The 23,742-nt window shown below is 31.3% G+C and overlaps 1 protein-coding gene and 1 pseudogene across 1 annotated transcript; one reads left to right on the plus strand and one right to left on the minus strand.

Moving 5' to 3' along the window:
- Positions 1-3,055: 3,055 nt before the first annotated feature.
- On the plus strand, positions 3,056-5,791 carry LOC140805682 (nifU-like protein 3, chloroplastic). The gene is made up of 4 exons (XM_073161939.1): positions 3,056-3,332; positions 3,426-3,543; positions 4,731-5,029; positions 5,517-5,791. Exons 1-4 carry the CDS (start codon positions 3,270-3,272, stop codon positions 5,706-5,708), a joined length of 672 nt encoding a protein of 223 aa, XP_073018040.1. The 5' UTR covers positions 3,056-3,269; the 3' UTR covers positions 5,709-5,791.
- A 2,959-nt stretch (positions 5,792-8,750) lies between these two features.
- LOC140805866 (cytochrome P450 CYP72A219-like) lies at positions 8,751-12,241 on the minus strand (annotated as a pseudogene).
- Positions 12,242-23,742: the final 11,501 nt, after the last annotated feature.

Here is a 23,742-nt window from a genome sequence, read left to right on the forward strand (position 1 = left end):
AGAGATAAAAACAAATCATATAATATCTAGATGCAAATCAATTAAGTTCTTATCATCTAAAAATAAATCAAACAAATTTATAATCTAGAAATAAATCAAGAAATATCTTATAGTCTAGAAAGGCAAAATCTTAAATTGATATTATCAATTTAGCAAAATAATAAAGGAATAAATTATTCCTTTCAGAAAGTATTCATAGTAAAACTTTGGTCAGACGCAAGAGGCCTGCTACACAACGAATTGTAATTGAAAGTAACAGGCTCTAAATGACAAGTAAACAGTAGTAATGATTAGGAAACGGTCAGTAATTTATGTCCTATTAGGTGAAGATGGTAAATGGCAATTATGAAATTTTGACCCTTTATTTACACTTTTATTGTCAATGAACAATTGGAGAACAATGTCAATTCAAGTTTGCATGAAGGGTATTCTTGTCAATGCACAATCGAAAAACAATGTGAAGAATCCACACTTTTATAGGTACTAGCAAAAAAGCACGTGCATCCGCACGTGAACCCATATTCTAAATAACTAAAAAATAAATTAATAGTAAAAATATTTTTAATCTTTGCATAACGTGATCAAATCCATCAAATAACATTTCGTTCGGAAAAAGATAGATCAAAACAAATTATAAGAATTTGGAATATTGATATATCAGATTAAGGACTAAATTGAACTAAAATAACAATACAAATACAATGATTTGAATTGATTAAGCAATATAAAAATGTAAATAGAATTATATGAATATATTTTAATTAATTAAGCAATATAAGAGTGAAAGAAAATATTTGAGTATATGATGTTGATATTTATCTACTTATTACATCAATTAATTGATAAATATGTTCATAAAATGTAAAAATTACATATTGAAAATCTAAAATAATACTTACTTATAATTTGGAATAATTAAGAACATGTGACAACAATTTTTAATTTTAAGTTATATTCTAAGAGTATTACTTTTTATTGTGAATATCGGTAAGGTCCACTCGTCTCACATATAAAAATTCGCGAGACCTTCTGATCACAAGAGACTTACTATACACCAACATAACTTCCAATTTAGTTATGTTAACATTATACTAATAATTATTTGTAGGAATATCTTGCTCTTACTTTTTTTTGACTTATTTGTGTCATTTTTTAAAACAATTTCATAATAATTTTATCTATGTACCATTTGACTCTATTTTTTTTATACATATAATAGATGTCGTCATTGATTTTTTTTTTTTAGAAAAATAAGCTGAAAAAGTATTAATTGTGATAACATTCGTGAATAAGCTCAATTTTTATTATTTTTTTCAAATTAAGTGTTTACTGATTTTTTTATTTAATGTGTGCTTACCTTTTTGTCAATATAATTGTCATTATATACTTGTATGTAAATAACTCTACAAATGCAAATAAAATATCATGGCATTATTGTTATGATTGAATACTATTTGATAATATATAAATATGAGGAGACTTAAATAAAATAGAATCTATGAGAGTAATTAAAACAATTAATCATTCAATTAATTTTATTTATTATCAAAATTAGTGGGAAAAAACTAAAGAAAAAATTGATTGATTTTCTACATATTTCTTTCTCATTTTAGCAATTGTACAACAATATTTTTCTAGCATCATATCATCTAATATATGTGGATGAACGATTCATTTGTCCACACTTTTATAGGTACTTCTTATTCAAATTTATTAATTTTTATTACTATTATTCAAATTCACAATTAAATTTAGATTTACAATATATTATATTTGTTCATGCATTTAAAAATTAATAGTTGACAAAATAAATTTAAAATTTTGATTAAATATAATTTTATTTTCAATTCAAATTGTTTTATTTAATTTAAAATTAATAATGATCATTTTAATTATTTTAATTTTACAATTGTCAATATTTAATTTAGAATTTATTTGAATGACTCTTCGTTCAAAATACTCACATACTTTATCATGAGTCCTTCATATATATAATTTTTTGAAGTTTTTTTAAATCTAATTATATTAAAATTTATTTTTAATAATTCATTGAATGAATTCAAATGATAGTGAAATAGAATAATAACTAACATAATTAATTTAATTTAGAATTTAAATGAAAGTCCAAGAAAGTTATTAAAATGAAAAAAATAATTGATATTAATATTAAGTAAATTTAATAGTATTTTTTTAAAAATAGCTCAAACATTTAAAAACGTGGAGATGACTTATTTGCTACATATAAATTAAAATATGAATATAATTAAAATGAAAAAATAATTGATATTAATATTAAGTAAATTTTTTGATAGTATGTTTATTTAAAATTAGCACAAGCATTTAAGAACATGGAGAAGAAAGTCAAAAGTACAAAATAATAACCATAAAATATGGTTAATTAGTATTAATTATTAATTAATGGACTACATGTGAAATTACCACATATGTTACCTAATAATGAAAATAAATATGTTTATTTAAAATTAGCACAAACATTTAAGAACATGAAGAAGAAAGTCAAAAGTACAAAATAATAACCATAAAATATGGTTAATTAGTATTAATTATTAATTAATGGACTAAATGTGAAATTACCACATATGTTACCTAATAATGAAAATAAATAAACATGTGAAAGGTAATAATGTCCGTTCACAATGAGAAAACTTTTCTACTATCCACACTTTTATAGGTAAAATATATAGATTAATATTAACCATCCTCTTCCATTTGTGTGTTTGGAGTATTTTTGCGGTTATTTCTTCTCGATCTATCTTTTTATTTACGATTAATATTAACCATCTTTTTTCACTTGTGTGTTTGTAATATCTGTGCGATTGATTTGTTGTCTTTCATGATTCAAGTACACAATATTTTGGTGTTATAATGTTGTGATATCATAAATATTTAATATATCAATCTCATATATTCACGACACACATAACTTATGTACATGGGTGACTAGTATTTTATTATAGATTTACAAAATTTACCCTACGGTTGATATTATTATCGGCCAAGAGATGAAAGACGTGGCCTCATCTCAGCTCACCTGCAAGAACTCCTATTCTATCCACGAATTCAATCCTATTTGTCTTATTCCTTAAAAAAAATGGCATCTTTCAACCACAATTTTTTATTCGTTTCAATACCTCCTGGAATTCTTGTATGTTTTTCTTCATTTCTTCGTATGAACTATTATTCAAGTAATCTTTAATCTGATTCTGGGTTCTCTCATGATTCCTTGAAAGCAAACGACAAGGTGCACGATGTGTGCGCTCTCCGCTCATATGAATCATTCTTTTCAGCAATTTGTTCCTTCTTTTCGGAAGGTACTGAGCTAAGATTTCCTTTTTGTTTTAGGAAATTTCCCATGTTTTGAAGTGCGATTAATCTTTTTATTTCCCTTTTTCTTTTCTTGGCAGAATCCCATTTTGGAGTGGAGTACATTTTCATCGAAATGGAGTTCTTTTTATGCAGGTAGATTTCATGGCAAACACTTTATTGGATTTACATTCGGTCGCACAAGGAAACATAATGCCGGTAATTGACGCGAGACGTTTATTTTTTCTATGTTTGTTTTGTCAGAATGTTGTTTTTTTAGATGTTTATAAATTGGATATCTTGTTGCAGCAACAAGGTTTTGTTATCCTTTAGAATTGGTTACTGAGATTGAATAATTTGGTATTTTCTGCAATTCAACTTTATAAACTTTGTAAATGATGGTTGTATGATATTAAAGTATTTTGTAATAAAGTGACGGTGTGTTTCAAAGTTAAGTGTTGTGTGTGACCTGACACAACGTACATCGGAATATTTCGATACGCAAAAATTTACGCAAATAAAACAACATACAAAGAATTATGTACAAGTGTGTTCACTTGTGCGATGTCATAGGGCAAAAGATTCATTAAAAAATATTTTTAATTTACACGAAAAACAATACTAGTGAGTTAAAGAAAATCTAACTCCACTAACAGAGTGAGAGAGTAAAGTATATCCAAACACTTGTCAAACTAAATAACCAAAACTATAGATGCAGCTTTTGTGAAGTCGAAACTCCTTTTGATGAACAACACATTAATATGCACTTTGATTAGTTGTTGTGTTTGCGTGTCTTCTACACTTCACGGCAACACAACAATATGCCTTGACTTGAGCACTTATCTTTCGATGTAAATCTTCAATTCTCGTGCTTGTTTCTGTGGCGTCTCTCCTCTCTCTTGCGTGCACCTTTCATAGCAGCTATTTTTTATATTTATATGCTTCTTTTGTCTTCGAATTTATTCGATAAAAAATATCCTATAAGATTTGGAAACAAGAGTTTTATTAGAAAATAAACTCTTTTATAGGGGAACTGACATCTAAAGTTGAATATTTCGGGCTATTGTGAGAATCTGAATAATAGACTCTTGGTACTTGGCAAAATTGGTTAACTTCTGTTGTTAGAAAAGTCTATTGTGCAATCATATAATACTTCACATTGGTCTCACAAGTGGAAGTGGGACATGGCATTTGGTCTTCCATGATCATGGAATTTCATTTTCATTTTTTTTTTGTTTTTTAAATTTATTAAATTCTATATTTGATTCGTTTCCACAAGAATCACTCCTTTTTTTTTAATAGGAAGATAGGAGTCTCTCTCCCTTTTTACTGTGAATTCGATCCAAGTTCACGATTCTTGAAATTTTGTGTTATAAATTGTGACTTGAGTTGTTTGATGAATGAAGGACTTGTGGTTTCACCTATTTGCGTGTTGCCATTAACTGAGTATAATGTTGAGAAGGTGTTGGATGAAGTGAGGCCAGGTCTTATGGCAGATGGAGGAAATGTTGTACTACATGAAATTGATGGTCTTGTTGTGGTACTTAAGCTCCAAGGTGCTTGTGGATCGTGCCCGAGTTCAACCATGACACTCAAAATGGGGATTGAGACTCGCCTAAGGGACAAGATCCCCGAGATCGAATCAGTTGAGCAGATACTTGACATGGAAACCGGCCTCGAGTTGAATGAGGAAAATGTGGAGAAGGTAACACAGGCATTTTTCTTTCAGACTATATTTTAAGAATTTCAACGTTCCATCAAGATGCCCTGGAGCTGCTCAGTGCTACTACTTTCAGAGTAATAAACGTTGATCTAAAACTATGTCATAATTTGAAAATGATACTTTCAAACAGAGTTAGAGGGAGTTGGTATGTTACATTTACTTTGTTTCACGGGTCTGAGTTTTGATGGGGAAATACAACTCTGCAATCATGTTTCTTATTAAATTTATCAATACTTGGAAGTTAATCGAGCTTGCAAATTATAGCCATGATTCAAACATTAGCTTCATGGAGCCCGACGCTAAACGAATGTTTATGGTGAACTGAAGTCTTGAAACTCCAACTCCAGCTTGAGCTTAAGTAATAAAAAGTTTCTTTTTGGAGCTCGGAATCAGTTTGAGTAAAACACAAGCTCTAGATGTAAAATATAAATGGAGAATGACCAATATTTGAGCTTTGATTCTTTTCCAGGTTCTATCAGAGATCAGACCGTACTTGTCTGGAACGGGCGGTGGTATACTCGAACTCATCCAAATAAACGACTATGTTGTAAAAGTTCGACTGAGCGGACCTGCGGCTGGAGTGATGACAGTTCGTGTAGCTCTAACGCAAAAGTTGAGAGAAAAAATACCAGTTATTGCTGCTGTCCAGTTGATGGAATGAAATATATATTTTTTTGTAAGAATCCAAATTAAAGTTGATTTTCATTTACAGAACATTTTTTATGGAGAAAAGTTCCAACTTTAGAGGTGAACATCTGAATTTTTTCTATAAAAAAAGTAGAGTTCGTATGAGCATCTAATACAAATACATCTAGATTGTTATAACATAGACCGACGTCAATATTTGTCAAATATACAGATATGACCTACTCAAGACACTCTTTATCATATTATCCCTGAATTGGGCAATACATAATGCTACGGAATATTTCGTGGCGCCTCATGTGTAGATCAAGGGTCCAGATTTAGTCACAAGTATATGAGGTTCACTATTTATTTTTTAAAATCACAAATGTGGCTAAATCTGAACCATCTAAATCCTGCTACAACGCAATATCTACATTAACATGTATCACAATGGTTGGATGTGACAAATTAATTATATTTAAAAACTTATATTTATAAAAATCAGATATAAAATATCTTAAAAATAAAGTAAATAAGTTTACAAAAATTTAACAAAAACATTAAATATACTTTATTTTTAAAAAATAAAAAAATATTAGCTGATTAATATTGATTGAGTTTTTTTTATACAATTTAGATTTGAGTATATATGTTCTGAGTTATTTGTGAAACCATCAACTTTAATAATATTCACAATAAAAATAAAATACCATGATTTTATTTGTCTCGTACAAATTTTTGATTTACATTTTATTACGTACCCAATATAGGCAGTTGCAGTTTCTTGATTGTGTACCAAATTGACTTTGTCCCAGCTCTGCCATTTTCTTCTCTGGTAGCTCTGCTCTGAAAATGGCGAAGTGCGTACCCTCTATCCTCCTCCTCTGCCTCATCGCAGCCGCCGTCTCGGTCTCCGCCCGCCCCTGCAAAACCATATTCTTTATCACCACCACCACCACCACATATTACCCCCGTAACCCTAATCCAGATCCCCATCTTCAGAACCCCCGGTATCTCTCTCTCATATTCACCACCGCCACCGCTCGATTCCCCCACAGCCAGCCTTCCCTCAGCTTCGGCTCAAACTCTTTCGACGACGAAGCCCACTCGTCATCGATGGCGTCATCCGAAGCTCCTGTGAGATTCTACTCCTCCGTCTCCAGCTCTATTCGCGATCGCAGCAAAGATATCATGGGAGTTGTTGGGGCACTTCTTGTTGGTGTTGGTTTTGGGGTCCTCACCGGCGCCGCGATATTCTTTGTTTGGGCACTCTTCTCCCCCCGCCATTTTGACTTTTCCGATGGTTCTGACAGCGAAGACGATGACATCAGCGCCGCCAAGAAATTCGGGTACGTTAAGATTCCTGCAGAATCTAAGGTGATTGATGGTGGTGATGCCGTCAAGAAGGCCGCGCCGCCTGCCAATGAAGTGGTTTGATCCTTTGTAGAATCATCTTCGTATAATTGTTTTTAAGAATAAGCAAATACATACTGTATAAGGATCTGTATTGATATGTATCACTTTATGTTATGGAATTGTGTTTTGTCCGGTATTACTTGCATATTTCAATTTGCAGCTAATTTCCATTTGCTTCTGTGATATATTATTAAGTTTGGGTCCATGATTTGAACTTTGAGATTAATGGGTTTCACTTAACTGCTTCTGATGGTAAATTTCAATGACCCTAACAATTATTTGAATTTGAAAAGTGAATTTAATTTTTGTAAAGCCAATTTTGCATGATACATTAGGGAGACTGAATATAAATCCAAGAAGCTCAAACCTATGCATCCAAATGCTGTTTTAAAGTTTGATATTTTGTTTTCTTGAGGATAACTGGCCCTCAACCACCACTGAATTCTAATCATCTACTTCGACCTTGTAATAGAACTTGCACGTATGGTATAATGGACTCGGTGAGATGTAAAATGTATTCTCTACTTCATTGCATTTGTCAGACTTGGCCACTGCTTTCAGTGTGGGAATAATTCTGGAATTTGGTTAGCATTTGTCTCGAGTAGAATCCAAACTCTAGTTTACCCGCAAGTGTGACCTTGTCATAGAACTTGCATATATGGTACAATGGACTTGGTGAGATGTAGATGTATTCTCTCCTTCATTGCATTTGTTAGACTTGGCCACTACTTTCAGCGTGGGAATAATTCTGGAATTTGGTTAGCATTTGTCTCGAGTTGAATCCGAACTCTATTTTACCCGTAAGTGTTTTCTTGTCGTATATGAAACACGCTTGGGAGTTAAAAAGTATCTATCTCAGAGTAGACTCGTCCGAAGGCTTGCTTACTACAATGGGTACGGTGAGATTAGGAGGACCCCTGGGGGATAGGGTGTGGTTTTCCTTGAAGTTTCAGGTTCTTTAATTTGTCATCTTTATTTCTTGAATGTTTGGAAGAGATTACCTAAAATCATCAAATCGTGGTATTTAACAACTCAATTAGAACGTGTGCTGTGCATTAGGCTTACTTGTTTTGTTTTGCGATTTGTGTAGAAAGATGACTGAATTTGATTTAGGGATATTTAATTTTTTAAAAAAAATTACCTTAAAAATTCAAACAGGTTCTATTTAGCAAATCCGGTCTGCATATTTGATCATGTTCTGTTGAGCATCAACCAAGATTTGTATATGGAATATCTGAAATCCTGAAACGTATTCGAGCCGTGAAGCTTCTTGAGCAGGGTGCTCTACGCATGCAAAATGGTGTTGCACGATAACTGGAAATCCTTTGATGGCAAGGAGAGAAGCCATGGAATTCCAAGTTATGCCACAAATTAGCATCTATATTTGGATTCAGTTTCCATATTGCTTAATTCCTGGTTTACCTTAGATGGCTACTCCATCATATTTTGTGTCGTTAAATTATTTAGCTGCCATAGACGCAAGAATGACTGGTTTAACAACCCAAGCAGTCAAGAATATGACTGAATGAGTTTTATTTTTAAAAAAAATAAAATAAAATTCTTCCAAACTTTTTTTTTCTTCCAAAATTGTAATCCAATCGCATGATAAAATAGTGTTCTTGACATGATGCATCACTTGTAACGAAAAGTGGCATCGATATCGAGCACAAAGCAAGATATATTTTATAATAATATCATACCAATTTTCCATATATCATTATCCAAATGCTATATCACGCCCTTATTGCATCACATTAGCTATGTGGTATGGGGTTTTATCAACACATGATATACTACTATTCTACCTAATTATTTTGCTCGATGATACACTTTTTCAGGACCAAGTGTGCACCATGTTGAGGCTGAAGAAGCACAAATCCCTGAGGAGCGTGCGTATAGGAAGCTGAAAGCTCGAAAGAGAATCGTTGCAGAATCATAACCATTGCCATTTTTGCCTCTACCATTGCGAAAGTTTGTCCGACGCAAATTCGGGGTCCCCAACCGAATGGGAAGAATATGCCTTGGCCTTTTTGTGCCTTGGACACTCCATTATTGAATCTTTCAGGATTGAACTCCAATACATCGTCCCCCCAAATCTCGGGCTCGTAATGCAATAACATTATCGGCATGGACAAATGCACGCCTTCCGCAAACGTAAATTCCCCTAGTTTCATTTCTTCAGTTGCCCTTCGAGTAAGAGCAACTACAGGTGGGTAAAGCCTCAAGACCTCGTACAAAATCATGGTAACCTGGAAAAAAAAAACAGAGAGAGAATTACAAACAAAAGATGCTAGGTTGAACATGTATCAAACATTAGACTTGTATGATTATGTAAATGCAAATGTTGAATTGAGAACTACAAACAATTTTCAGTTGATTCAAGCCATCGAATTCCGGATTTTGGTTCCCAAAGACTTGCAAAACCTCTTCTCGAGCTCTCGTTTGCCACTCGGGATGTTTACTCAATAAGATCATTGTCCACACGAGTAAAATAGAAGTAGTCTCCTGTCCAGCAAAATAAAACAGTTTGCACTCTTCTACTACTTCGTCAATGGTCATTCCATCACTCTTGTCACCACTTTGTTCGATTTCTTTGAAATTTGATTCCAACAATATGCTTAATAAGTCGTCATGTCGTGCTTCCCCGCTTTCGTTGCCTTAACCCTTTTACTTATAATACTCCTTATTGAAGACTGAACTTGTTTTTCAATCTCTTTCATTCTTCTGTGCCTTTTAGTAGGCACAAATCTGAGAAAAAAAATGAAAGTAACATGATCAGAAATGAGAAGCTCTCACAACTTATCGAACTAAGAAGATGGTTCAATTCTTGAGAACAGTTTCTTGCCAAATTTCACTTATACTTTACTTAAAATCTACATGCTGCATCAACTTCGATAGTATGAAGTCTCTAGAAAAGATTATACGGAGATGTAGAGTTTACAAACCATTATCTCATTTTCGTTACCTCCACCCAGGTATGTAAACTGATCGGACAACCTTAGCAAAGTGCTGCATCTGTTCTTTTTGAAGTTCGAATATTCTTCTTCCTTCTTGATAGCTACTACCAAATGCCGTTCTTGATATTGCATCACTCGTTAAGTTTTGTAGATGTGGCCACACGTCCACCTCGCAAGATCCTTCGGAGAACATGCTTTTATCCCACTTGCTCAAAACGTCCTCACAACTCAAATTGAAGGCTGGAATCATTAGCTGCTCAAAAGCAAAAGAAGCATCAACATATACAGTCCTAACTAGTTAAAACAATATTTCTCGACCAGCCTATAATAAGGCTTCCCAATTCTCATTTTGATTACATTCACAGATAATTTGCCTAGGTTTTCCTATCATAATCTGGGAATGGAATCAGCACATAAAGGGTATGATTCAATAAAGAAAACCTTCAACTTTTCGAGATGGAAAGCAGGGATTGATGATTTTTCTGTGTTTTGCCCATTTATCTGTCTCGTAGCTCACTAATCCTTGCGCAAGTAGCTTGGTCAGAGGATTATCATTTTTGGGCTTCTGGTATAGATTACTCTTCAACATCACCTCTTTTACAAGTACAGGATCTGTGATAATAACTATAGGCCTTGGCCCAAGCCAAAAAAACGATGCATTTCCTGCAAGGCATGAATACTAAAATCAGACATACTTGAACTACTTAGCCTGCTTACAGAAAAATATTTATGTTCATACCAACTGATGTTTTTTCTTATGCATTATGATCGTTACATATGTTCTGTGAAAACTATCCATTTAGGCCATAAACTACAGTTGATATAACATCTTTACTTAAACTTTCTTAAATGCTTTACCCTAACGCAGTACGATCATCAAGTTTTTATTGTTCTACAAAGCAAACTATTATTCCCCAAGAACTCCCTCCCAACAATCATACCACCTTGTAATCGTTACACTGAATGTTTGTCGCTTTATGAATAGTTAAAGTTTGAAGGGAAAAATAACACAAATTTACAAGTTACACTGCTGATTATATATTTTTACTTACATCTGTCAAACAACTATACCTTACAAAGTTAATTATCACAATGCAACTCAAATCTTTAAAATTATACAACGAATCAAACATCACATCTCGATCACTCCTCGTCTGCTCTACAACATTGTTTTTACAGCATGTATTAATTTTTGGCTCTTCTGTTATAAAGTCAATCAGGTGACCGCTAACCAAATCTTCACACTCATTACCCAACTCATGCTTAAAATTGTTTCACTCAGCCGGTGCTAACTCGAAGCAACCAACTTTCGATCCTCCTATAATTCTAACTTCTTTGATATGCTGTTAAATGAGTGTCATCAATAGGTTGATCCTAAGAATGTGCAGCAACCAAGAAAAATGAGTATTCTGATAATTGCTCTTTTGAAAGAAGCCACTGGCGGTTGTGACAGTTGGGAAGAGTTGTTGTGCTAGTTCAAGAAAGTGACCGGAAGCGTTGGTATACACACATATATAGATGGTTTCAGGAAAAGAGAAACAGAGACTTTTCTTTTGGATCTTTTCTGGAGGTTAAGAACTCGGACAGTTCTCTCGATGTTGGAAGCAAGTGTGAACAAAGGAGAGGAAAGTATCATTGAGAAGAGGGATTAAACTCTTGCATGTTTTGTTTTAGATTCCAAAAACATAGTGTAAAATTACATTTGAAATATTCAGAAGACAACAAATTCAAGAAAACGGAGTAAAATCAGAAGCTGGCCATACCATATTTTTTGATGGTTTTGAAGGGAAATGGAATGACCCTTGGTCTGATATCATCATCGAGACTTATGGGCTTTGATTTGGCTTCTTCCATTATCTTCCACAATTCTTTCAAGTCCCCATGGATAAATCTATAGGGATTCCCATTGAAACCCTGCTTCCTCAACAGTTTCTCCATCTTCTTCGGCCTGAACCACACCCAATTCGCCACTCTCCATACGAAAATGAGCAGCGCCAAGACACCAAAAGCTGAGATTGTATTTGTGGCGTACCTCGTTAGTTCTTGAACTCCCATTTCCATTACTATGTTGATTACGTGTTGCTCTTGCTTAACTTTTTTTTTTCTTGGGATATGGAATGGATAGATGGGCAGATTGAGATAGCAGATAGATATATAGATATATACAAGAAGAAGAGTATCATATATACAAGAAGAAGAGTATTTTGATACTCTTCTTTATTATTTATTCACGATTGCGACTTGAGGTGATCTCTTCTTTGGGTTTGACTCGATTGAGCCAGCAAATTCCTCTAAAGCTTTATCTTAATTCTTTTTTGGTTAAATAATATACATCTCTTACTATTTATTAAGGCTGAGTAGGTTAGAGTAACTTTCTTGGTCTGTTTTTTAAAATACCTAAAATACCCTTCACCCCCACTCTCTACATTACTAATTATATATTAATAAAGTGTTAAAAATAAAAGCAACTCACATGTAGTTTAGTGGATAAAGCTTATGTTTCTTAATCATGAGGTTGTAGGTTCTATTTTTGCTTGGGTCTTTTTTATTTTTATTTTTTAATTTATTTTTTAGTTCATATATCAAAATTATAATGTAGCCATTCATTATTTTTTATAAATATATTTTGATCCTCATTTAAATATAAATCAAATAAATTATAAAAACATATCGTACAAGCACGCAACGCGTGCGTCGTTGTACTAGTATATATGAAACATGTGCGTGGACGTGTCTAGCGGCAAAAGTGAGGTCTTGAGTTCGAAAATATAATTATTTTAAGAAATAGTTAGGATTAAATTAAAAAACATTGATAGTTATGTCAGGAATATGACCATGGAAATTTGAAAGATAAAAATTTGTGTAAGCCGGTTTTACTGGTCATATTTGTGAGACGGATATTTTATTTGGGATTATTACTTTTTATTGTGAATATGGATAGGGTTGACCCGTCTCATATGTTAAGATCCGTGAGACGGTCTCACATTAGGCCCACTCAATTTGAAAATAAGAGATTAATCTATGTATTGTGTTGATTGATTTATGGACGAAATCAACACTAATATAATTTCGTCTATTTTGAATGTTTTGTGAAATTGAAGTAAGTACATTAATTCATTCAACTCAAAAAAGCTCAACATCTTCATATGATAATGAAAATATTGATCAACGATCACAAAAATGTATTTAATTTAAAGTTGTAAATTGAAATTACACATTATTTAGATGTGGCTGTTTTTTTTAATATAACTGAAATCGGAAAACTTCCAAGTTTCCAAAGCAACATATATAATAAAAAAATTTGAACATCGAGACTCGAGATGTAATTACAGAATTAAAGCGTCCAACAATAAACAAAGAAAGAAAAAAATTCAAAGTTAAATATTCGAAAAATGACAAAAATAAGATATATCTGTAAAAACAATACATGTAAGTGCATCGACTTATCAAATTTCTATTGAAATATGATCTCTACCAGGAAAAACACTTGTCATTCGTTAGTTATTAGCGGTATTTCGAAAACGACTGGGTCAAAATATGACTTTTAAATTAAGTTTGAATTAGTGGATACTGCCAAAAAGAGTGGTGCAAAGATTGAACATCGAGATATAACTTTGGAATTAAACCGCCTAACCAAAAACAAAGAACGAAGAAAAATCAAAGTTAAAAAATCAAATGACAAAATAATTGTTAAAATATTCAGCAATTCAATCTCTATTATTATCCTTTAAATTCGATTAAATTGAAATTTAATTTTATTTAAATTAAAACTATTCAAGGTAAATTATTTATCACAAAATTTTCAATTTTGCCTATTTATCTGATTATAATAATTTATATGATTTCATTTCACATATGTTTAAATAACACATTAATTAGCAATGAATTTTTTTAAAAAATATTTTATTTTCATTTTGATTTGTTATATTTTATCGATAAAATGTACTTGGTTTTTTTATGCAACTATAATACATGTTTTTCTTCTTATTATTTTTATAACTTAGATATATTCGATCATGTTTTATTTTTTTCATTTTATGATAATTTCATATGATGATTCAGGTAATTTGAATAAATTATTTTGTTAACCAATGCCAATTCCTCGACGGAATATTGCATTGTTTTTTTTTTCAAACAATCAAATTTTATATAACCGTGTTCAAATTTTTTTCTCCCGATATTGGATATGTAAAATTGTTTAATTTATTTGTTATTATTATTATGCTAAGTTGATATTATTTAAAGAAACTATATATGATCTTTATGATTTATTTATGTTCTGTTTTGTAATATTTCAAATCAGAATTTTTTTCATTCAAATAGAAAAATATATATATATATATATATATATATATATATATATATATTATTAATAAATTATACGTTGGAGTGGAATATTAATTTGTCAATTGATAGATTTTTTAATATCATTGATTCGATAAAAATGTTGAGAAAATGTGATATATTTCAAAAAATAAAATATAGTTATTTCTTGATTTCTTTCTTTTTCCTCTCATTTCGTAAAATTATTGTAAATCAAAGTTCGTACCCATAAATAATTAGATTATTACGTCGAAGTGAATATCATTCTTAAAAATATAAATTATACAAGTGAAAAATAATTAGACATTATAAAATGGATTTTTATCCTCTGATTTTAAATAATTGATTCGTAAGTTAATGATTTTTATTTATTCATTGGAATTGTTATTATTTTGCGACATAGTTATCCAACACATTTGAAGGAAACTTAAATTATCATTATTTGATTTGGAGTGATGCATAATCTAAAATATAAGGCAACATATACCAGTTTTGAAGTTGTAGTATTTGTCATTTGTCTCATGAAAGAATAATAATCTGGAATTAACAAATTTTTTAGTTGAATATATAAATACGTTGCAAATGAAATAAATGAGAGTTATGTGATAATAATATTGGATGGATTTTTTTTTATGATTGTAAATTATTTGAACGTGTCCACAAAACAAAATTGAAACTTATTTAAGTATTAGTTAATTTATTTACAAAGAAAAAATATGTCTAAACTTAAAGAGAACCTTAGATAATCAAACAAGAAACATCACAAATTTCATTTCAAATCAGACAAATTAGTTACTAAGAACAATGATGTTTTGTCAATTGTGGTGAAAGTTGTGGAGAAACCAAGTGAAACTTAAAAAAAAAAAAACAAGAGCAAATAAAATGGAGTAAGATCCGAAATATAAACGACTCAAATAAACAAAATAAGAAGGTATTAAAGAGACTAATCAACATCAACTCCGGTGATAAAAAAGAAGGCAAAAACTTGTGTGAGACGGTCTCACGGGTCGTATTTGTGAGACGAATATCTTATTTGGGTCACCCATGAAAAAATATTACTTTTTATGCTAAAAATATTACTTTTAATAGTAAATATGGGTATGGTTGACCCCACTCAAAAAGAAACATGTAAATCAGATATGATGATGGATTGCTGAATTTAATCGAACGAAGTAGTGAGAAAAATATTTTTTTAAAAAATAAATGAAAAGATATTGAATGATTCAAAAACCAAAGAAGGAAAAATTTGAGAAATTAAACAATGGTTGTTTGAAATAAACTGTGATATAATATTTGTTATTTAATAATTTTTGAAAAATTATGTGTCTACATTGATTTACAAATTTAACCCAATATTCATAGTATACTCAAGTTCGTTATCCACGTACAACGAGTTTTTCTATTAATAGTTTCAAAGTTAAATCTTTTTTTTATTTTATTTTTTTAAGTAAAAAATTATAATGGTATTTCATGGTTGTAAATTGGCGGCAATATTTATTATTCACAAATGTAATTTTCTTTGGGTTTGACTCGATTGAACCAACAAATTCCTCTAAAAGTTTTATCTTAATTGCTTATTTTTTTGTCGTTGAATAATATATATATATATATATATATATATATACACACACACACACATACATGCAACATGTGTGTGAACGTGCACAATTGGTCAATTGGACCCATATTTATTTGGTGACCAATTGGACCAATAATTATTTGGCTGTGAGGTCCCGAGTCTTGAAATATAATTTCAAAACAAAAACATTCCAGAAAATATATAAATAAAATAAAATAAACATTCAAAATTTTCCAAAGCACACAAATCGAGGCGGCGAAGCCTACTATTTCCTTGTCGTACAAGAGCGACAAAGCATTAAAGTTTTCATTTACCACTTCAATAAACATGTAATGAGTAGGATTTAATGAGATGGTCTTACGAATTTTTATTTGTGAGACATGTTAATATTACATGTTTTCACAATAAAAAGTAATACTCTTAACATAAAAAATAATACTTTTTTATGGATGACCTAAATAAGAGATTCGTCTTACAAACAGGGGCGGATTTAGTGTAGGGCGAACGGGGGCCACGGCCCCCCCAAAAAATTTAAATTTTTTTTAGTATAAATTAGCGACGGGTTTTCAAAAACCGTCGTCGATCCAGATCGGCGACGGTTCTTGTCAAAACCGTCGCTATATTGCGACGGTAACATGCTTTACCGTCGCTATATAGAGACGGTTCTTAATAAAATCGTCGCTATTTTTCTATATATACCGCTCTTGCCGAACATTTTCTTAAACGATTTCGTCCATATCAGGTAGTTCTTAAACGATTTTGTAAGTGTCGAAATCCTAGATCCGCCCATGCTTACAAAATACGACCATGAAAACGTCTAATACAAGTTTTTGTTATATATAATTTCATAGCTTTATTCATGCATGAGAAAATTGAAAAAAAAAAAATTTAAAGTAGTTCTATGTTTCTGGCCCTTCTGTTATATCTTTACATAAAACAAAATATAATATGATATAATATATATATAAATGTATTAATAACATCTATCATTTACTCTAGCTATAATAATATCATACTAATAGTCCAAGAATAGTGACTTAAGCCATGACGGATGATTATTGTTCTAGAAGCTCCATTGGTAGTTTATTTATTTAAATTAATATTAATAATAATATTATTATAAATTTATGCGGTTTTTAGTGATTTATCGTGAATAAATTTTTTTAATCAAAATCACAAAATGTTAAATATTCTGATAAAATAAAAGACGGTGCCATTTTTGAGCGTTAACATGTCCCTAATTTTATGGAAGGGCCATCCATATTCCTATGGCTGATCACGATGCGGTTTTACGGTTTTTTTTTTAAATTCAAACTGAATTGTCATATGCGATCGATTAGTATTTTGAAAATTAATAGAGATTTTACATGAAAAATTTGCCTTACAGTTTTGAGCGGTTTTCATACAGTAATTGTGGTCGGTTTAAAGTTTTTTTAATGAAAATTATTAGAACATATATTTTAATTTATTTGAAAACAACGAGAATATGTTGTCTTCAAATATAAAATATAGTTCAAAGCATATAAAGATCAAAATAGATAAAACAATAATCAAGATTCAAAACTAAGTTAATAATTTAACAACAGAATACATTCACAACAAAATTACATTTACACTATTTTATTCCTTTTTTTTTTACTTTCAAATTTCAAACAAAATATTGTAGTAAAAGAAATAAATACTTCAATAAAAGACTGATATGAAGAATAATTAAGAAAAAGATAAGTTTTATTTGTAAGAATAATAATTTTGAAGAGAGTTGAGATATAATGAATGATGACTTTTTTATTTGAATATGCTGTTTACAAATTATTATAATTCTAGGCCTAATATTATAGCAAGTGGTTTGTGCGATGCGGTTTGATGCGGTTTTTGACAAAAATAATAACCGAACTGCGTATGCGGTGCTGTTTATGATTAATATTTTTAATCGCAGTTTTCATAAAATATCATGAAAAACGGTGAGGTGCAATTCGGTTTGAGCGGTTCGTACAGTTAATAAAAAAAATTTGATCTCTCCTTGATATTCCTAATTAATTTAGTATTAGATATTGAAAACAGAAACTGCATGAATCTTACGTGAGTCCCCATCGTCTGAATATTACCATGAAATACCATAATAATAAATTACAAAATTTCAACAATTTAAAATATATGCGCTGACATTGCCATTTTTGCCTCTAACATTTCGAAATTCTGTCAAATGCAAATTCGGACAGAATGGGAAGAATATGCCTTGGACTTTTTGTGCCTTAGACACCCCTTGGCCGAATCTTTCAGGATCGAACTCCAATGCATCGTCCCCCAAAATCTTGGAATCATGATGCAATAACATTGTTGGGATGGAAAACAGCATCCTTCCGGAGACGTATAGAAATGAAACTAGTGGTTGCCCTTCGAGCAAGATCAGCTACAGGTGGATAAAGCCTCAAGACCTCGTACAAAATCATGGTGACCTGGGCAAAAATTCGCAAGAATTACAAACAAGAGATACTACGACAGACATGTATCAAACATTGGACTTGTATCATAAGGTAGATGAAAATGTTGAGATGAGAACTACACACGACTTTCAGGTGATTCAACACATCAAGTTTTGTTTGTGTAGTATTCTTGTTTCTGCAAGTTCTTTATTCTTAAAATTATTCAAAGTTCTATGAGAAGTTGATATATAGTCCAAGTTTACACAAGGAAAGTCCTGGTTTATACTTTTAAGAACTTGGACCATAACATTGTCATCAAACAATATATATATATTTCACAACAAGCACTGGGTGTTCTTCTGGTGAATCTTTTGAATATCATACGAGTTTGAAATACCCAACAAACTAGAGGCTGTTGATCTCACGTGCGGCAACTTGAGATAATACATACGAAAAATAAAGAATAAATCGGACACCTAGATTTATGCGGAAAACCCCTAAAAATTATTAGGGTAAAACCACAAGTAAGATGAAAAGAATTCCACTATAATATTTTATGTCATAAATAAGACAATCACAACCCACTATCTGCCAACCTCCCTCAATATTAATTGAATTAATTGTACATTTCTCCCAGTTGAAAATTTGATTGACAATCAAATACGTCTTTTCAATTTTTCCATTCCCTACTTACGTTTCCGCTAGGCAATTTGAGGATCTACACCACTCAAACTTATCAATGTTCACTGGTTTGGTCAGAAAATCAGCTATGTTATCCTTTGTATGAATCTTTTGTATATCCACACTTTATTCTTCTACTACTTCTCACACAAAGTGAAATTGGACTCCAATTGTTTAGTCCTGTAATGAAAGACTGGATTCCTTGCGATGTACAAGACACTTTGACCTTCACAAAACAAATGAAATTTTTCTGGTTTGTGCCCGATCTCCACCAATAACCTTTTAATTCATATTGTTTCTTTTAGGCTTGAGTAGCTGTCATATATTCTGCTTCTGTTATAGATAACGTCACAACTGTTTGCAGTTTTGAACCCAGCTTACTGCTCCCCCTGCAAGTGTAAACATATATACAATAGTAAATTTTCTCTTATCAGGATCTCTTGCATAATCTGAATCGACATAGCCCCTGGGTATAAAATCTGAACCTCCATAACATAAAACAACATTTGAGGTACCATTAATGTATCTAAAGATCCTCTTAACAGTACTCCAATGCTCTCGTCTAGGATTCGTCATATATTGAGTAACTGCTCCCAATTCTTGAGCAATGTCCGGTCTTGTACAGATCATGGCGAACATCAAACTTTTCACTGCTGATGCATATAGTACTCGAGACATCTCCATCCTCTCTGCTTCACTGCTAGGACATATCTCGGAGGATAACTTGAAGTTAACAAGAACAAGGGTCAAAATTGGCTTACTATCTTGCATGTTGAAGCATTCAAAGACTATCTTAAAATAATTTTTCTATACAAGCCAAATCTTTATGTTACTTCTGTCTCAGTGAACTTGCATGCCTAGAATCTTGTTTGCTGGTATCAAGTTCTTCATATCAAATTCTCTAGCTAATTATGCTTTCAATCCTTGGACCTGTTCTTCGTTGGGTCCTGCTACCAACATGTCGTCCACATACAACAACAAAATGATATAATCATCACCAGACCTTTTGAAATATGTACAAGGGTCTGCACTCTGTCAGTTGTATCCAAAGCCCATGATATCAGAATCAAATCTCTTGTACCATCACCTTGACGTCTGTTTGAGACCATACAGAGATTTGTTCGACCTGCAAACCAAGTTCTCTTTGCCTTTTTCCGCAAAACTTTCTTTTAAGAGCATATAAATTTCTTCTTCAAGATATCAATGAAGAAACACCGTTTTCACATCTAGCTGTTCTATATATAGGTAAAACGCCACACACAATGCCAACACAAAACGCCACACAAAATGCCGAATCACAAGAGAAAATGTCTCATTGAAGTCAATGTCTTATTTCTGAGCATGCACTTTTACCACCAATCTAGCACGATACTGATCCACTTTGTTATTGTCATCACGCTTGATATTATAGACTCATTTTTTTATAATGGTTTTCCTCATTCATGATAGTTAACAAGATCCCAAGTTTTATTCTTGTCTAATGCTTCCAATTCTTCCTGAATTGCTCTCATCCACACGGATACATCCGAGCCTTGAGTAGCCTCGTGGAAACTCGATGGTTCACCATCCTCTGATAATAAACAATATGCAATATTGTTTTCAGTGATATAATCTAAAAGCCAATATGATGGTCTTCTGTCTCGAGTTGACTGCCTCACATTGGATACAACAGGCTCAATATGTTCTTGTTTTTCGTGCTCTGTGCTTCTTCACAAGAAATTTGACATTTGTCTGCATTATTTTCAACTTGAAATATAGTAGTTTCTGAATTCAGTTTTCCTTTGTCTCTCTTTACTTTATCTTCCTCGATATTAACATCTCAGCTGATGAAAAGCTTGTGGACAGTAGGATCCCACAAGCGAAACCCCTTACTCCATTAGCATAACCCAAAAAGATACATTTTATATATTTCGAATGTAACTTCGATCGTTCTTGATCATTGTATGGAATGTACACAAAACTTTCAAATATATGCAAATAAGAATAATCAGCTGGCATCCTAGTCCACATCTCTATCGGAGTCTTTAGATGAATTGCCACTGAAGGGGAACAATTGATAATATAACAAGAGGTTTTGACTGTTTCCGCCCAAAATGACTTGTCTAGACCCGCAGTCCTCAACATAGCTCTTGTTCTGTCCAACAAAGTTTTGTTCATCTACTCTACCATTTCATTCTGTTGAAGTGTGTAAGCCACCGTGAATTTTCTTTTTGATGCCCTCGTATTGACAATATGCATCAAATTCTTCAATGATATATTCTCCTCTATTGTCAGTTCTCAAACACTTGATTTTTTTTTTCAGAATCAAGTTCAACCCGTTTTTTGAAATTTTGACAATTGAATAAGATCGTTGTAGGAGTCATTAGAAACTTAGAAAGCAATAATTTTACATTTGTCCTTCTTTTAAAAGTTCATGTTCATCTCGAGGTATGAAGGGAACTCATCCAGTCATCTAGTGTGAGCTGAATTTTATCTCATGCTTCATCAATTGCACAGATCTTGATATTGAAACACTCCAAAAATATCGTAATACTTTACTGACCAATCTTTCATTTGAAATCGGATCTCCAAGCTGAACGCTTCATTGCCTATCTCTCAAGCGGCGATCATACTCGATGATTGTCTTAGTTTCTTCCATCTTCGAACTTTCAAATTTATATATTAACATTATTAACTTTGTTCTTCGTACACTTTCAGATCCTTCACAATGTTTTTGAAGGATTTTCCATGTATTCTTAGCAGAAACATAGCTGGTGATCATGTTGTACACATGTTTATATCAACTGATATGAAGATGACATTCAATGTTGGACTCATCAGTTGTCCAATCACTTTCTGGTTTGATCAAACTATCACCATCTTCATCAGCTCTTTTCGGTAGAGTCCAATCGTTGACATGTTCTTTCATCTATGAATTCGATATAAAATCCTGTTTTGAATTTTTAAATAGCGTAGTTGGATCCATCAAAGACAAATGGTCGTAGTGCGGTGTTGGCAAGTGACACATCTATTGAATTTTACTTGCTAAACAAAAATAACCAAAAACACATTTAATAACATCAAGAGTTGGATCTGATACCAAGTTAAAGTATTTTGTTTAACATGATGGTAAAAATTGTGTGTATCAGATAAATGTTGTCTCAGATGTTGTTATACATTGTGACAATATGCGGCGTAATAATATAACACACAAGTGATTAAAAATAACACAAAGATAATTATGCACAAGTGAAGACACTTGTGTGATGTATGATACTTCACGACAAAATAATCATTAGAAAAGAAATAGAGTTTACAAAAATAATACCAATGAAAGAGTGACAAACTATATTCCTTATTAAGTCAAAAAAGTAAATTGCATCATAAAATTTCAATAAAGATATTAAAAAAACACAATAATGCAAATCTGTGTAGCCCGAATTCGGAATAACAAAACAATTCTTCAATAAACATTTGTAAAGGTGTTGTCTTCAAATGTCTCCAACACGTCACGACAATACAGTAAATTTCGAGATTTTGTATTTGCGAGTTCTTCGGAAAATTCTCTCGTATATCGTTCTTCTGTACTCTCGCATCTCTTGTGCGTCAATTATTCTTCAATATATATAGGCTTGTGTTGATCTTAATATAATTCCTTGAATATGTTCCTACAAAATATGAAAAGTAGTATTTCACTATGAAACAAATCTATATATATATAAAAGCAGAGTTTTTGCCAAAAATAGTAGTTTCCCGCCAAAATGTCATTTCTAAAAAAGGAAAGATATATCATAAATATTGAAATATGTGTACTGCAATAAATGATAACTTCAATGATTGTTTTCATTGATTATATCAATTCATTTAATTCAAATTTGAATTTAATTTATTTTTATATTAATTCAAATATAATTTATGTATTATATGTTTTTTATTTTTTATTTATATTGAAACTAATCTCTATTGAAAACGTAAACTACATTAACAATTTTGCATTGATTATATCAATCAATTTAATTTGTGATGTGATTTTGTGTTACTATGATATATTTAATTTTTATTAAAAAATATATAAATAAATTTTAAATACAAATTATTGCAATGTTCAGCATTACTCATCTATATACATATATATAGATGAGGTAAATGTTCAGTATCATTCATGAGGTAAATCATTCAAAAATACAATTTGCTATTTTAAATAATTTCATGTTCAAATTACTTACTAAAAAAGAAATACAATATTTATTTATTTAATTTAATTTTTCTAAAAATAAAATTGTTTGAGTATTAAAAGTTATCACTACAACAAGATTTTTCAATGGACATTAGATTACCATTTAATAATCATAAATTTTTTTTTTTATCCCAAATGCATATTATCTCGAAATTACCTCAATTTGAATGAATTAAAGTATTGTAGTTTTCTTCCAAAACCATATGCATATTATATATCTTGAATTGTCTTCTTAAAAATTCAAATAAGAGAGCCCAAGAAAATTAAAAGAGATAGATTCAAAAGAGTTTCAAATGAACATTAAATTACCCTCAATTAACAAGTATATTACCCTCAATAATCATAAATGTTGACATCCAAAACATGCAACGAGATTTCCATAATTTCAAAAAGTTAATGTATGATATAATTCTGCCAAAATCATCCAATGTATAATTTTTGTCCCTTGAGATGTCTTATTTGAATTTTAAATT

This window comes from Primulina eburnea, chromosome 11 (genome assembly GCF_022965805.1).
Source record: "Primulina eburnea isolate SZY01 chromosome 11, ASM2296580v1, whole genome shotgun sequence".
In the NCBI taxonomy this organism is placed as follows: Eukaryota; Viridiplantae; Streptophyta; class Magnoliopsida; order Lamiales; family Gesneriaceae; genus Primulina; species Primulina eburnea.

Coding starts and splice junctions, on each gene's coding strand:
- LOC140805682 (XM_073161939.1), top strand. CDS start 3,270: ATGTGTGCGCTCTCCGCTCATATGAATCATTCTTTTCAGCAATTTGTT. Junction 3,333..3,425: donor TTGTTCCTTCTTTTCGGAAG/GTACTGAGCTAA, acceptor TTTTCTTGGCAG/AATCCCATTTTGGAGTGGAG. Junction 3,544..4,730: donor CACAAGGAAACATAATGCCG/GTAATTGACGCG, acceptor TGATGAATGAAG/GACTTGTGGTTTCACCTATT.